The sequence below is a fragment of the Numenius arquata genome, chromosome 12 (assembly GCF_964106895.1).
Source record: "Numenius arquata chromosome 12, bNumArq3.hap1.1, whole genome shotgun sequence".
Classification (NCBI taxonomy): Eukaryota; Metazoa; Chordata; class Aves; order Charadriiformes; family Scolopacidae; genus Numenius; species Numenius arquata.
This window is the reverse complement of record NC_133587.1, coordinates 35,644,286-35,661,556: the sequence shown is the minus strand read 5'-3', so window position 1 is coordinate 35,661,556 and position 17,271 is coordinate 35,644,286. Positions and strand designations below refer to the sequence as shown.

The following is a 17,271-nucleotide window of genomic DNA, read 5'->3' as shown; positions in this document are numbered from 1 at the left end:
GTTGTACGAGGTACACAATTCTTGTGGTATTTAAAATTTGCTATGAGCATTTACCATGCTTAAGAGCCATATACAAATTAACTTTCACTTAATCTGTTTGGTTTTTTGTACATTTTGCATCTTTCTTGAGTTTTAGTGCTTGATATTTTGGTGGTGTGAGTGTTCAAAGACACACTTGTTGAGCTAGATGAAAAATCCTGCCTTGAGGGGGGAAGAAAAAAAAAAGAGAGAAACCATTACAAACATACATTACATTCAGTTTTCTTTTATAGTCTGGTGTAGTAATGAGGCTATTTCCTTCTAAGCCCTTGAAATAATTTTTGTAGAGATAATACTTGAGAGTTTGGAATACAAATTCTGTTTCAGAAGAAAATGTATTGATTGCTACTCAGCTGTCTAAAACTGAAGGTATTTAAGATGTAAAAGTCACACTTAACTGCCTGAGTTATTTTGGAGGCTAAAATCCTGCTGACTTGCAGTGAGATTTAACATATAGTTGGATGTCCTTTCAGTGTAGCTGGAAGCAGTTTAAGAGGTTGTTGTTGGCAAAGTCCAGTTGTCGAAACAGAGAGCTGTTCTTTAGAGTTCCCAGTCCACTGATTTAGATTAAACTGCCAATTTGTAGGCAAATTCTCTGCTAATGCATCCTAGCTATTGCAATATCCAAACTCGTTAAATAATGAAAATTTCAAGCCAGCCATTTCAATAAAATAATCTTTGAAGGATGTTCCTGCTCGTAATGGGAGAAGGATTCAGTATGAATACAATAATTTGTAATTATGACCTGTGTTATATATCCAAGGCTTCATTTTCTTTATGCATCTATAGATTTTTTGGAGTGGGGAAGCGAATACTGCTGTGGTATTGCGAGGAAGTTACTCCAAAAATGTTTACTTAGGAACGGGGCAGAGCTCAGTTGTCAAGGGGAAGTTTGAAATGTTATTTCGCAAAAAAGATTGTAATTTTGAACCTTTAATTTTCTCTGTCAAAACAACACATTCCCTTCTGTAATTGGATTACAAATATTAGCATAAAGACAGAAGTTGCAAAACGTGTTTAACCTCCTATAGGGTGCCACAAGTATAGTTTTGGTTTTGTCTTTTTAAAATCAGAGGATCTATTATTTAATATTTTGAAAACATAAATTGTTTTTTGTATTTGCAGTACGTTTACATAAGGTAAGAATTGACAGGGTTACTTAATAATTACCCCTACCCAGGTGCACAGACACCTTTTTAGAAGTGTATTTAGAGACTTGATGAATTAAACAGAAAGATAAGGCACGACCATACTATTCAAAACCTGCCAGTATTGTGATCATGGTTAAGTTATTGAATAGTCACTCACCCGTTTTCAAAAATGTGTCCATTTTATGCTTCGCACAGGGTTATTTGAGAGCAATAGTGGATTATTAAAAGCCCTTTTGTAAACAAAATAGATATAATGCAAAGGAAGCAATCAGGCATCCGCAGCAATTTCTTATTTGTGGAAACCAGTATGTAAAGAGCGCTGCCACCAAAAACTCTCAAGTAAGAAGTTTCAATGTTCAGAAAACAAATACATTAAAATATAATAATTTATAGAAATTCTCTGTCTCTTGGTAACCATTTCATACTAATACCCAAATGCATTTAACTTTCAGTATCATAGATTTACACCCAATTCAATTTTTCTTCTCATCATGAAGTTTCTAGCAACTTGACATCTTCCGAGTTAATTGGTCAGCTCAGGTGTAGAAACATCTGAAAATTTAAAGCTTACATTTAAAAGTGGTGTATCCAAAAATTTAAATTATTTTAACCCTAGATAAATTATTGACTATTTTGGGGTGTATTTTTGTACTTAGTGAAGAAATTGAAATCTGTATGCTATACAAACTGCATGGCTGTCCATGCAACTTGAACTGATCACTGAATGAGCAAAACACCTTGTAGAAATAATACTGCGTGATCATGTAATTGCATATGTTGTCTGAAAGCATTCTTTTAAAAAAGCAGAAATGAGTTTGCTTAAACAACAGCTACTCAAACACTTCCATGGTTTACACTTCTCAACTTTCAGTGACTTTTACTCTGTAATGTAAATATTATTTTAACATTGCTAGCTTTTAAGCTTTTTCCTTTTAAGGAAGAGAAAATAAAAGCTCAATGTACCCTGCACACCTCTGGCAGCAGTTTCCCACCACTGCCGGGGTCTGAAACTGGAACCTTGCTGTTTTCCCTGCTGTGGAAGTGTAGCAGTGACTTTCTGAGTCCAAGGCTTCCTTACCACATGCAGTAGTTCTGTAAAAGCTAAAAATCTTCCCATAGGGAAACCTTCCTGCCGCAGCTTTGGCAGCGTAGTGGGCTTAGCTCACGAGAACACAAAGGTTGCTACCCTGGCAGGCCACCAAAACGTTGAGCAGTGTAACCAGAGAAGGGACGTTTGGAAGCACCACCTGAGAATCTTCAGTGAGGATTTTCTGAGTGGTCTTGAATGGTCTGCTGCAAATCTGGAAAGAGGGAAACACTGGTTAACCATTCCAACAGAAACAGTGATTTGTAGAACAGTGGCAGATACAGAACTAAAATCTGAACTTCCCTACGTTCAGACCTAAACTCAGATTTGTATACCATATTAACTGTCTCCATTTCCAGCTTACATTTGCATTTATTAAATGTTAATGTGACAGACGTTGTGGAAAAAGACATTCTTTGCATTTGGAGTTATTTGACATCAAGTAGATAATTCTTATGATAATGTACTTAAATTTCATGAAATATTAGCATTAGTTTAAGAATATGGCAGGAAGTCCATAGAAAGATTAGAGTGATGATTTTTATGGTTTCCTCTTTTTGATGTAAACCTGCTGGCTCTTGCATGTATTATCACAGAACCACAGAATCTTCTTGGTTGGAAAGGACCTGTGAGATCGAGTCCAACCAACATAAAAAAAAACCACCACCAAACACCAAAACCAAAACAAACACCCACAACCACACACCACACCCACCCACAAAAGACGCAAACGAACAATCTCGGGCACTAGAGCATGCCCTGAAGTGCCATGTCTTGCAATGATTATGTTTTGCAATGATTGTCTTTGCACTCTTAAAAAATGACTAGACATTTTTGTCTAATACATTCAGCATCTTTGGTTATACTGAATTCAAACATCTCCATTTCTCTCCTCTTACTCCAGCATTTTGAAGAGCGCTAGCGAGTCATGCGTTCATGTCGCTGAAGCACATATACACTATCTTTGAAATAAAAATATTAAGTGTCTTTTCCTAAGCAATAGAATCTGCAGTCCTTGGAAAATACTGGAGATTCCTGAAATGTTTTAAATTTGTTTTGCCAAGACTTAGCTTTTGTCTTAAATGGTTGGGAAGGCGGTATAAAGAACAAAATGTTGGATTTTGAGTTGTTGTTTTAAACCGAGTCATTCCTTTGTGGATGCAAATTAAGAACTTGGATAGTAGAAGTATTAGCAAAGACTGAACAAAAATAATGTGTTTATTTTAAATTTTCGCATTATTTTGATGACGGATGAGGCAATCTAGGTTTAGTCTTTGATCATTGATAGATAATGTTATATAGGAGGTCAGTAATTTGCGTGGCCTGGTGGGTATTATATTGATGAAGGTTTTAGTTGTTTTATTTTCATACGACTTTTTATAGATTACTGCACTGTTTTAAAATATAACAAACTGTTCTGTGAACATACCTAAATGTTGTTAAACATACATAATTAAAAAAAAGTTATAAAATACTTCTGGTAAAATTAAACATTAGCAGGGTAATAATAGAACAAATATAACTTTTATTACCTTAGTAGTGAATTTGGGACTGTTAATTATTGATTAAATTATTTTTCTATATGTTAGAGTGCGTGCCTTGTGGTTCCAGTTCGTAACTTTGAATACAGCTGTGATAGATTATTTCTTGTGCAAGATATTATTCCTGGCTGGAAGGTACAATTCTAAGATTACTCACATCTACAATATCCATTTTGTAGAAAAACTAAAGTAGTCCTTAATCATCCTGGGGCCTCATCTAAAATGGATTGAATTGGTGGGAGTCTTTTCATAGCAAGATCTGGATCAGATCCTAAACTCCTAAATCATTAATAAACTGCATATACTGAGTTAAAACCTTCAAGCAAATGTTTCTGATAACATATTTGTGTGCCCTTTTTGCACGAAAAGCTTGTAGAGAGAAAACAAAGCAACGAAAGTGTACAATGAGAAGAACTGCGGTTTGTGTACTTGAATATTTGATGGGCTGGTGCATCAAACATTGTGCTGCTGCTCTTCCTGTTTCTCTGACTGGTGAAGCGGTTTTTTTAGTTGTTTGCTTATTGACCATTTAGTTAAGATCCACTTTGGCTTGGCTTAAATCAGTACACTCTTAATTGATTTGTGCTGCAGCCACAATTGATACTACTAGTACCTAGAAAGGTAGGTGTGGAATTAGTGATACTGATACAAAGAGAAGGTAATTTGTATAAATTTTTTGTTTTATTTATTTCAGTTACCCTGTGCCTGATTTTGTAGACTCAGCATTTTGCTTAAAAGCAAGTTAACTGATTATTTGTCTCAGAAAATCCTGAATCATCTGAAATGGAATCAAAACAGGGATTTACCATGTAACATGGCGTGCTCTTTTAATTATACACTTAGCGTGCAGAAACACAATCATAAGAGAGTGGAATTGATACCTTATGGAAGCTATTTCGTGATTTATGAATGTAGATGTAAACTAATCTGAATCTATTTTCTGACACTGTTTTTCAGCCTGACAATTCCTTTGTGTACTGGTTCATTTAACATAACCAATTATCTTTTGATTACAAACAGCTATGTTAGTACTAACCCTGTAAATATATGTCTACCACTAAAAGACTACTGAAATGTGGTATTTTAACTCTAAATCTTTAAGAAGGAAAAGTGTGTATTGATGGATTGTGATATTTATTGGGTCATAATGTATTTAAATTTTCTTTAATGCATATGTTAGTGATTGTTTACCGTGATAAAGTGCATAGAGGTCTCTGCAAGGAGTTCTGTATGGAAAGAATTACCTCATGTCAGTGGTCACTCCTCAATTAAAAGTTCCATTAGCAGATGATTCCTGCTTCTGGTTTGTGTACTGATTGCATTTTATTGCCTCTAAATCAGGTTCCTAGACAGGGAATAAATAAACAGCTAAGAGTGTGTGGTAATGGTATCCTGATCTTTTTTCACAGTTGGGAACACCTACATCCATTTCAATCAATTAGGTTTCAAATATTTACTGAAATTCTTTATTCTGTTTGAACTGTCTTCAAAAATTACTAGTTTCACTGCAATTAAAATACAAATTTATCTTAAAAGCATATCCAGAGGTTAGTTATATAGTAGTAAATGTTTCGGTTTTTCAGAAGATTAGAACTTAAATAAGGAGATGTCTTCATTTTATCTTCGGTTCTTACTAAATTATGTTTAAATTTGAGACAAGAAAAATCTATTAAGCCTTTACTGGAACTTCAGTAGTAAATGGTAACTATCAGTTATCCCTTGCATCCACAGTTACCTCTATTCCTTCCCTCTCCCATCCCTCAAAACCTCCCAAATGACATTGACAGCCATTTATATCACAGATACGGCGTAAGTTACAGAGATAACTGTTCCCATTAAAACAGAGAGGAAATACCAAGCTGATGAAATGGTGAATGGTTGCAGATACCAGCATTTCTGAAGCACTCTATTTTGGTCATAAAAATTCTTGTAATATAATTAAATACGCCCTGAGTTTCTAGAATAAAAATACTAGCATGACTTTCCATTTTTAAATTAAAAATTAACTCATGGTCATTATACTTTATATGCTCCAATGGAGTCTTTGGAAATGGATCCCTATATTTTTATGGTAATGTGTTCATGAGTCAGGCATGAGTTCGTTTGGTGCTTATCACACACCTGCAGCCAGTTCAGGTATTTGCACTGACTGCACCAGATTTCACAGGCTGGCCCTTCCCATCCAAGTCTTGCTACCTCAAATCTCCAGAATTTCTGTGAACTTGTACTTCCTGACCTTCAAATTTCCAGTGAGTGGAAAATCAGAAGTAAAAACAATTTACAAAAGCCTTTATTTTTTCTGAAAAAAATATTTTTAAGTCTGAGGATACTAGCACTGCCACAAAGAGTATTAATGAAGTGCTCTCAGAAGCCTAATTGCAGGCATCTAGCTGTGGAATTTTGGACTCCTACTTTTCTAAAATGTGGAAAAGGCATCCAGTATTTGAACAAAAAGCGACCATGATTTTTTGCAGTCATATAAGGAAGCTGTGGTACCGGATTTCCCATTACTATGGTTATACAAATGCATCTAGAAGTCTCTGCTATAGTAGAGCTCAGGGAACTGAGAAACAGTGACTTAAAGCTACCAGGTAGCACACTTACTCTATTGTGACACCTACCTGGTAGAATTAGTTTTATTTTATCATATTAGCATTAGGAACATTCTTAATTTGTTTTTGTTCACTTTAAAGCACATTATTCAATATATCTGTAAGAAATTATTTTATCTTAAAATTACTAAATGCTAGCTTTAAAAGGGGTTCAAAAATACGAGTATGTGTTAATTTTAATGTAACTTATTTTTTTAATTTTATCATTTTCATTAGGGTAGAAAGGGCTTTGCTGGCCCCAAAAGCTTTGTGAGTGTGATGAATTATTTCAAGGATATAAATAATAAGGTAGAAGGAAGTTCTAATGGTTTTGCTATTTTTCTATCATTTTTATTAATGGTTCTGTACAGCTTTGAAGATCTATTGCACTCTGTAAGTGCTAAGTATTATTTAATAGTAACTGTTTAAAATGACTGAAATAGAAAGGGTTATGGTCTTGGGGGCTGATTAGGGAAATAACTGAATTTAAACCCGGTCATTTAGTGCCTTGGCCCATAAGCCGTGTGTCTTTCTAGGGGTGTGACTCTAGCATTGTTTAGGTTTTAAAATACAGTTCTGGGTTGTAAAGAATTAATGGAAAGTAGGAGCAGTGACTGATTAATTATTTTTCTTAAGAAAGATTTTAGTTGAAATAATAAATGAGATAATTAATTGTAGACCTGAAAGTGTAAGTAAAGACACTAAAGCTGTCTCGCAGTCAGGGAGGTTTAGTTGGTTCATCTGAATTCGTTTACACAATTTGAACCTTATTTAGTGTGTTGTAACGCTCATGTAACCTCTACTATATATAACTAATTTATCTGAAATGTCTAGTCTAGCTTAAATTTTGTCGGGTTTTAAATTATGGTGCAAAGTCTTTTATTTCTGAAGAACTCTTACCTAAATCTTGAGATCATACCTGAACAATACCTCGTGCGACCATATAGTGCTTAAATAATCTTGTGATAGTTATCACCAGTAGTCCCAGTCAGAGATTATTCTCGTTATGTCAAAAACTTCCTTGCCCAGAGAACCGTGTCTTCTTTCTTCCTTTCTGTATTGTATACAGCTGTCCTTCCAGCTGAGATACTTCTTCCATGATATATTAGAGCTACTAATTGCATGCCTATATTCTGAAAGTTGCTTACCTTAAAGAACCATTCCTTGTTCCTCACATCACAGGTGTTTAATGAATGCATTCATACATTTTTAAGTATCTGAATGTAATATTTTTCAGTTTAGATGACCAAGTTGCGATCTGTGTCACAGAACTAAGTAAAGGCATTTGTAGCTAGTTTGTGTTGCAATCAATTATAGTTGAACTATACTGTAATTGCAACTTGCTAGTATTATTTAAAAGAGAAACAGTAGACTTCAGACTGCGTGCTTTCTGTGTGAAGTCAACACCTATTAACCACAGTAGGCTTTCTGTTATTTTCCTTGGTTTTTATTTTGTTGTGTTCTACAGGCATTCACGCGAAGGGGTGGGGAAAGTGTATAAAATTCCTTTTTCTGAATACTACTACTTCTGTAGTGAAGTAATTGCTCTTGGCCGTTTAACCAGAAAAAAACAAACTTCTTTTAACCATTGGGAAAAGGAAAAAAAAAAAAAAACAATAAAAAAGAAAACAAGACTAACAAGGTATCTTGAGATAACTGGGAAAGCACTGTGATGAAGAGTACAAAAAATAATTTGTTATGGAAAACCAGCTTTGTTTGCTTTGTTTTGTTTAGTTGTTTCAGAAGCTATTTTCATGGTTATCTAGAGATGTCATAACTTTGCCTAAAGAGCATCCCTAACCTACCTGAGTTTGAAGTAGTGCTGGGAAATCCAGATTTGACCTTTAAGCAGACATACCATTTTAGCTACTGGGAATGCATCACTGCTTGTTGCTTGTGTGATTGCCCTTGATGTAGACATCCCTGCTTCTGCTTCAGACCAGCCTCTTGCCCCAAGCTGCCATGTGCAAATTGCACTCTGGTGGAAGTGGAACGCTCATACTCCCATCTGACAGCTGGTTACCTCTGTAAGAGGTGGTCAGCATTCCCTTCCCTGGCACTGATGCTGGGCTCCTGCCTCCTTTATGTTGATGTTGCAGAAGGCCAGTTCAGAGAGCTCACAGGGCAGAAAACTAAGCTTAAAATCAGGTAACTTAGCTCCCCAAGACACTTCACTAAGGGGGAAAAGAGTAGTGAATCTCCCCTTGTGGCCATTAAATTAGCTGCAGTAAGAAAAATACCCATCAGGGTGGACTGCCATGGGCAACTGGCAGCTCCAAGGTTGTGCTTCCATTGAAACAAATGGTCTTGCTGTTCCTACCGAGTTTCAGCCATAGCCGTGAGCTGGATCTGATTTGGATTTGAAAGCAAGCTCAACTTCAGTGTCTGTGCTGTGTCCACCGACACCCAACCCAACACCCCAAAATAAGCACAACACAAATAATCTGCAAATTTTGAATCTTACTTGGCATGTATAACGCTTGTGTAACCTCTACTACACAACTACTCTACACACAAACAAACCCAAGTGAATCGGCAGCCTGATTTGTTTCATTGCTCTGGCAGGAATGGGTAGAGTCACATCTTTTGGCAGCAAGAGGTAGTTTGATTAATTTATGCTGACTGAGAAACAGGGAAATTAGATGGAAACCGAAAAATAAAGTTTCAGTTTATTTAGTTGTATTCAATTGTACAGAGTATTTCTCAGCATCTCTGCACAGTGCTGGAGCAATGGTGTCATTTACCTCTTTGAAACAAACCCAAAGTTTATCATGATTTTATTTACCACAGTTTGAGTGCATTTTTTATTAAACTTCATTAGGACAGCTTGACTTTCAAACTAATTAAAACACTACTGTTTGTCTTGTTTCCAAAAATACTTTGTTTTTAATATCGCAATCACTTAGCCAAGAGAAGAAAGAATAATTAAAGTTATTCTCAAGTTGCACAATTTAGTTTATTTAAAAATGCTTTATATAGTTTTTAGATGAAGTTATAAATGTTCACTTTGGAACTACCTGAAGATTAATAGTGATGCATTTGAAATGCATTATTTTTTTATTGATTCTTAATGTAGTAAATTACTGAAGTTATTTGGCAGCAAACAGAAACAGCCAGTGATGTTGTTCACATTTATTTTCCTGATAGCGTCACAATTTGCATTAATTGCATTGCAGCTGCACTCACTTATATTAAAAAGCTTCTACTATAATTAATCCTTTTTATTTCAAATCATTTTGGCACAATTTCTAGCAATAAACACTCATAAAAGACAGACACTTGAAAAATAACATACAAGTTTCTTCAATATACCTATTGCTGTTTTTCCCTGACAAGGAATTATTGATAGGCTTCTAGGATCAAGTGTTGCAAGTGGCTAAGACTTAAGACCAGTTTGAAAAATGCTAAGTGGATTATTTTGCATAAAAAATAGACAGGTTTTGAATTTGTGTAATTAACCTGTGTTTAGAAAATACCTTGATTTATGTCTACATTTGTATTTCAGTTGCATACATTATGGAAATTTAATTTATAATCCATTTAGCTGATGTGATCATAGTTTTTAGTGCTATCATTTATTAGTCCTTGTATATTAAATGCTCTAAAGGCTTAAACCTGCCTCGTGTAAAAAATTACACCTCTACATTTACATTTTATGAGTCATAGATGGAATTCCATTTTAAATTCGGGTAGCTTTGATATATTTAAGGAATTACAATGGCTTTATTGTTACTAATGCAGGAACAGCAAACACTGACCTTATACATTGCAAATTAATGATTTATCCCTCTAGTTTGCTTTTAAAGTCAACTATACAAATGAGGATTTCGACTTCTACACCTTGAATAAATCATATAGCTCTAAATATAATGCACCCTTTGGCTTTGAACTCGTTATTCTCCATTCTTTCTGTAAGGTTTAACTCATCTCACAGAAACGTTCTTTCAAAAGTTTAAGGAATTGTGTATGTTTTTCTTAGCGTCTTTGTTGGAATATCATTGAGTGATTACAGCTACATTTATTCTTCTTTTTTGCTTTTTTTTTTTTTGTTCATTGTGCTTCCTTTTCTAAGTTTGCAGCAGGTTATGGAGGAATTAATGCTAAAACATTGCTCTTGAAGAGTAGAAAGAGAAAAAACAATGTTATGCTGATGATGCCTTTTCTGATCAGCCTGGCAGTGATATTAACGATGCCATAAAGATTTGGTTGTCGTTGTTAGAGATGCTGATGTGGCAAACAGACTGGACAATGGGAAAGGCCATGTGCAGACAGTGTGTTTCAGGAATGTTTTCTTCAAAGGCATCGGTCTTTTATTTTTCCATTTATCCATATAGGCTTTCTCTAAATGATGTCATGCTTTCTCTTTCTAGCTCTGAAGTTTCCATCTCTCCTTCTTTCGAGAGCTGCCATAAGTACTTTTTTCTTCCAATCAAGAAGTTGTTACTTATTGTATGAAAAATACAGAAAGTTGCTTTGTGTTACATGGAAATGTGGTCATATCATAGATCAACTGAGAATGGCATTGCTGGAGTTTTGGATGTTTTTTGAAAATTTTTGAGGGAACTCAGTAAAAATACGTTTTTCATGAGTGCTGCATATTGGAGCCAGGCTCATTTTTGGTTCAGTAATCTTTTGACACTTGTAACAGTGTTAGGCACAGGAAGGATTAGGCGTGTAAGACAGTCATAGCTGGTAAACTCTCTGCTTGGAAATTAGGATGGTTTGATGATGCATTAAGCAGTAGAATTCACTAAAAGTATGCAGTGATGAATCTGTATAACATAAAAGAGAAATAGTTTATTTGGATTAGTTTAAAATGTAGTTTAAAATAAAGCTTTTTCATAGTTATTTTTAAGGGGCAGACTATTTTACATGTAGCAATTGATATGAATGGCGAAATGTTGCTTGTGATGATGCTAATGGAGGTAGAGATGTTCACTTTTTTTGGAAAGACATTCTTGATGCAGTTGCATTATCCTTCAGCAAACTTTTCTTTTCTTGCCAGTCTGTGCAATTGATGCATTTCCTGTTTGGTATCATACTTCGGACAAGAAGATTAATGACAGATAAGCAGTGACCTTACCTTTTAAATCACCACATACTTAATTTGTAAAATTTGGGAGCTTGGTGTTTAACAAGAATACTCGAATTTCTAGCTTTGGATGAGTATTTTTAAATTCATGCAATACCTAGGCTATTGCCATACCAGAAGATCCTATTCAGGCACCAAATTAAGAAGGAATTACCAGAAAGTTGAGAAAAAGACAATAGCCTTCAAAATTCCTACATGTACAACGATAAAATCTAATGTGCTTTTAATTGCTTTGTTTTTCAGGCTCTTTATGAAAATATGCTGGTGGAGCTGCCATTTGCTAGTTTTTTCCTCTCAAAATTACTGGGGACAAGTGCTGATGTTGACATTCATCATTTAGCTTCACTGGATCCAGAAATGTACAAAAATTTGCTTTTTCTCAAGAGCTATGATGGGGATGTGGAAGAACTTGGACTAAACTTCACTGTGGTAAATAATGACCTTGGGGAAGCACAGGTAAGAATGGCTTTTGCTTTTATTTTTTTTTTTTTTTGTATGACTGATGAATCACTACTACCCCTACTAATTCATTTTTTAATTTAAAAGTGATCATAAAGAACTGTTAAAGGTGCTGTGAGGCATCATAGGGATTCTGATTCAATATTTGAAGTAGACAATAATTAATTGTGTGCTTAAAAAGAATAACTTTTGATGATGACTTAAAGCTCTGGTCTTTTAAGAGTAAACTGTAGTGATTGTTTTCTAAGTCATTCATGAAAAGTTCTATCGCCTGAGATAAAATACTTTGTTTAAGAAATTACGCTGTTTCTTTGATTGCAGTTCAAATAATTGCAAAAGTTACATGATATGTAAACTATAGAAGTCTGATTTTGGAATCAGAAATCAGAATGGTTTTAAATAATAATGACTCTTTATTGTGAGATAAGTGTGGTCTCCTTTAGCTGTAATTTTCAAAGTAGAGGGCCTGAAGTTAAATCTTTTTATTTTAAATCCTTTTTTTTTTTTTTTTTTTTTTTTTTTTTTTTTTTTTTTGAGGGGCTGAGACACCAGGTGAATCAGTTGGGAGAACTGGGTGTTCAATGCATCTAAAAATTAAGCCAGTTAGTTAGGTCCTTAAGTACGAGTTTTTAACACAATTATACTATATAATTAGGTTATGGCTTTTCTTTGCTCTGTTGTGGGTGCTAAAGATCACTCGTGCTCATAGTAGAAAATCAACATCACCAGAGCTTGAAACGTGTGCCTTTATTTGCTAATAGGGTTAACCTCCTTGGTTAAAGTCTTGTCATGCTGCTTCTTTTCGTCTTTGAGGATTTAAAATTGTGCACTACTCATGGCCTACTTATACTTGATTATGGTATTTAACTAATAATTGGATCAAAAAGGTATTTGATCATTGACTGACAACATTGTGACATGCAGCCGCATCTGAATTCAGCCTTGTTTCTTGTGGAAGAAGCAGAGGCTGTAAAAGGGAGGTGTGAGCAGTTCTCTTGGCTTTGCCTGTTGGTCAGGGAAGCCTGGGACCGTGCACACCTCACAGAGCAGCATCACTGGAGGCCTGGAAATTGTTAGGTTGTTGAGACTTGGACTTTATCTTTAGTCTTCTGTCATCCATTTCCTGACATTTTGGAAGATCCTGAAACCTGGATAGCATTACAATTTTATAATAGCATCCTCAGATTTGGGGTTCCTGAATCATACTGAAGGGGAGAGTCAACAATTGCCTGAGAGAAGTAATGTTTCATATTAAACATAGGCCATATGTCATTTTTGCCCTGGGTTACACTCCTTATATGAAAACTTCTGACCTGCACTGTCATTAGAAAAACATTCAAAACCTTGAAATAAAGGCATGTGGTACAGATGTATGTTCTTAGAGCGCCTACTCTGTTGTACAATATTGTACAGTTGAGCCTGTGCTCTGTTCTAGCATGTGCTATTAAGTGACCCATACTCGGATGAGTTCTATAGTATCCATCTATTTGGTTACTTGGTTGCAAAACACACAAGATGACAGTTTCCAATATAGCCCAGAATTTTCTGGGCGAAAATAAAAGTCTGTTGTTTCTATTCCAAAGCCATTCATTTGCACTTAAAGTAATAGTTTTGTTTATCACAGGTAATACAAATGCAGTTCAGTCTCTAATTAAAAATGAGAAGTAGCTAATATTTTCTGGAGAGCTTATGGTTTCCATACTTCATACATCTACTCTGTATGTCCTCAAAAAATTAGCCAAGCAAGTTAGAACCTGCTTCAACATGGAAGGTAGGAGGTCACAGAAAAGAGAAATAGCTCAGTAATAACATACAAGGAGGTCCAAGTTAAAGATGTGTCCAGCTCTACCTACTGCAAAAAAAGCTTGTAAAAAGTGCGTTCTTGCCAAGAAGCCTAATCTGTTTGTTAAAATTCTCTGAGGGCTATGGCTAGTATTATCAAGACTTCATTTTTAATTGTTTGGCATAACTCTGAAAGGAAGATTAAATATAATAGCAAGTTTCTGAGTAACTAAATGAAATGTAAGTTAAATTAAATATTCTGATCCCATATTGCTGTTTATGCTTGAAGAGAGAACACAGTATCCGTGAAGCATTAACCATCTTTTAATGAGACTGCATGGTAGTGTAGTTCAACAGAACTAATCGGTTCTTGTCACTGTCTTCTGTGTTTTAATGCAACAAGTTACTTTTTATATTTAATTTCATTATCTTAATAGACCTCATATGGATAAATACATTTTGTCTGGTATTTGACTCATGTAACCGTTGCATACTAATTAATTGTGTCAAGGTAAGGCTAATTCACTTTGGGAAAAGAGCTTAATTTGCACTCCTTACGTTGAATGTACATTATCTCTAGTTTTCAGCTAAACAACCACTTTAGCCGCTAATAAATTAACACCCAAGAAATGCATCATAAATCTCTCATTGTAAATAGCTATCCTCATGACAGTGTCCATCCAGCAATTGTGGCACAAAAGCATTATCTGCAATGAAAGACACATTCAAAAGGGGCTCTATCGCCTCTGTCAGTAATATAAGGTGGAAATTCTATTATCAGCGTATTGATCCCAATCCTGTAATGTGCTTTTAGATCCCATTAAACTATTGTCAAAGTGCATTCACCAGAAGTTGAAAAAGGTACTTAATAATTTGCACATTAGACCTGCTAATTAGGGGAGCTATGCCATCAACCTTATCTTCCAACCCCAAAGAGCTTTAGCTTTTGATAAAGATCTATCTAACGCCGTGATACCAGCCTAGACTTCAACCGTTGGATCTGCTGCATAATATAGTGGCCAGTAAAAATGTCTCAAAAGAATGTCAGCCTGTAGTTACAGGTGCCTTCAGGTAGCCGTGTAGATTTATTTATTTTTCCTTTTATCTTGTAGATTAGGTGATGATAAAGTGGTTATAAAATGTATATAGTAAGTGGAAGGTTAACAAATTCAAGAAAGTACCTCCTCTTTTCAGACTTTCTTCCCTTCCTGCCCCCTCTCTCTCAGCGAGGAAGGTGAGTTTTGTGGCTGCCCAAGCGAAGAGAGGAAAATTCAAATATGTATTCTTCCTCCTTCAGAAACGTTAGATTCTGTACTCCAGCGAGTCTTCCCAGACATTGATTCTTGAGATTACATGGATCGGAATGATTGAATATGTGATGGCTCCATAATCAGAAGACTCCATAAATGAAGTGTGGAAGCACAAATCCCCAGAAAAGCATTATAATATATATATATAGCAGCAGTTTCTATGAAATCCATATAGTATAAGAAGTTGGTGTCAGGACACTGTCTTTGGCTTTTTAAAACAGATGTGAATGCCATTGCTGTTACTGAAAATATGTTGACTCACTAAAGGACAGTACTTTGCCTTTAAATTTCCCCAAGAGAAAATTTTGAACCCTTAAAAACAATTCTGAAAGTTTCTGTCTTGGCAACTTCTTTACTAGGATACAGTGGCTTAGATGAATGACTTTGGAGGTTATTCGGAAGGAAAATACTTAAGTTGAGGCTGATCCTTCTCAGGCAGATTTATAACACTTATGATAAATGCATTCTTAGGCATTCAAATGCAGTGTCCTACCTGGAACTCCTGCCTGAACATCTGGAAGGCAGATGACACGGAAAGAAAGCAAGCCTTTATCTGCTTGTTTTCAGAATGGGGAAAAACTTTAGGGGTGATGTGAACAAAAGTGATCAGAGTCCAACAGAGAAGATAAAATATTTTAATCTGTCCTATAAACAAGTTTGTAAGAATTCTTGACTATCTCTGAGAGTGCTTTTTGAAAGATACGTTTTACGTCTTCATACACAAAAAAAGAATACCGATATGACAGGTCCCTTATTCTTTCCTAAAATATTTCCCACTTTACCCTCTAAATATTCCCTTTCCTCCATTATCCTGGGAAGCAGCTGCCACTGCCAGGTCTGTGTAAGCAGCAGCTAGCACGAAGTTTGTCTACCAAGGGAGAGTTGCCGTTGTCTGCTCAAAATCACATTACAAAGCAACTATGTGTGACAGATTATTATCAGTAAACCAGAAGATAAATCCCCTGAATTCTGCTTGACAAATACTATGTTGTTCACTGCTTATTTATTTCATCATTATGCTAATGTTAAAAACGGTAGATACAATACTGAAAATGATCAATTGGTTGAACCGTTCACTTGAACTACAACCATACATAAAATAGACATTTACTTTTTTTTACAGTGATTTTCTTAAATAAGAATATAAATGTAAGTTGAGCACATTTTTGTAGTATTGTACTTGCAGAAACATGTAGTTGAATTTCTAGCCAAGAAAACAGTAAGTGCGTGCAGCCGTACTTCCGAGTGTATCTAACCTGCAGTCAGAGGCCAATGCAGTACTTCTGTCCACATCACTAAAAAATGCAAAACACTTCGTGGTGCAGACTTTTTAAAATATGGGACTTTTACATCCCATTTTGATATTTCCCTTTCATTTTGAAGACACATGTTGTGACTATGGAATCAAATTCAGTTGTCTGTGGTACTGTATGAATCATCTGAATACATGTCTAATTAATATGTATAATTTGATTGCTTTTAAAATATGTGATTTTGATAAAGAGCCAAGTTAAAATGTTGGTTTCGTTTTCTTTTTTTTTTTTTTAAACTTAGATATAAAAAATAGAAAATAAGGTGATGACACAAGTTTGCACGTTTTGGGAAGTTTTCTATTCTTGCCCGTCTTGTGTAACTGTCTTGCACCATCTAGTGGTGAATATTGGATGGATAAAAATAAAAATGCAAGCTGATAAATCTTTTTAGATCTTATAAATTGTGTTGTGGCCTTTTTGAAAAGAAACTCTTCAACAATCATTCCTGACATTTAGGATTAAGTGGGAGTTCTGCAATATGCCCTTTAAAATGCCACGAAAGAAAGGAATGAGTAAAAAGTGAACTACATCTCCGTTTATTATAGTATTACTGCCAGCCCGGGTGTTACCATTTTCTATCTTGTGTTTTACATCCTCCCTAGCCTTTATGGCATAATATATATATTATTCCTGCTACATTAGTCCCTTTGTTTCAGAGTGTGATGATACTTCCACAAAATCGTGGTAGAATTAATCTCACGTTGACAAACTCTGAAAATGGATAGTTAGATCCCTGGAAAACCCCAGCAAATGTGATTAATGAATGCTGTAGTCTTACTTGTGGCAATGCAGCGTTAAGGGGAAGTGTTGCAGGATCAGAAATCAAGCTTTGCTTCTTAAAAAATACAAAAATAAAAGCAAAAGTAGGATTTTTAAAAAGGACAATGGAACAAGTAATGATGCAAA

General features: G+C 35.2%; 1 protein-coding gene across 1 annotated transcript in view; it reads left to right on the top strand.

The window, feature by feature from the left end:
• UBE3C (ubiquitin protein ligase E3C) overlaps positions 1-17,271 on the top strand; it is a 77,338-nt gene that overhangs the window by 47,130 nt on the left and 12,937 nt on the right. The window contains exon 19 of the mRNA XM_074157038.1: positions 11,745-11,957. Within this exon, the coding sequence (XP_074013139.1) occupies positions 11,745-11,957 (213 nt within the window). The remainder of the gene's footprint in view (positions 1-11,744; positions 11,958-17,271) is intronic.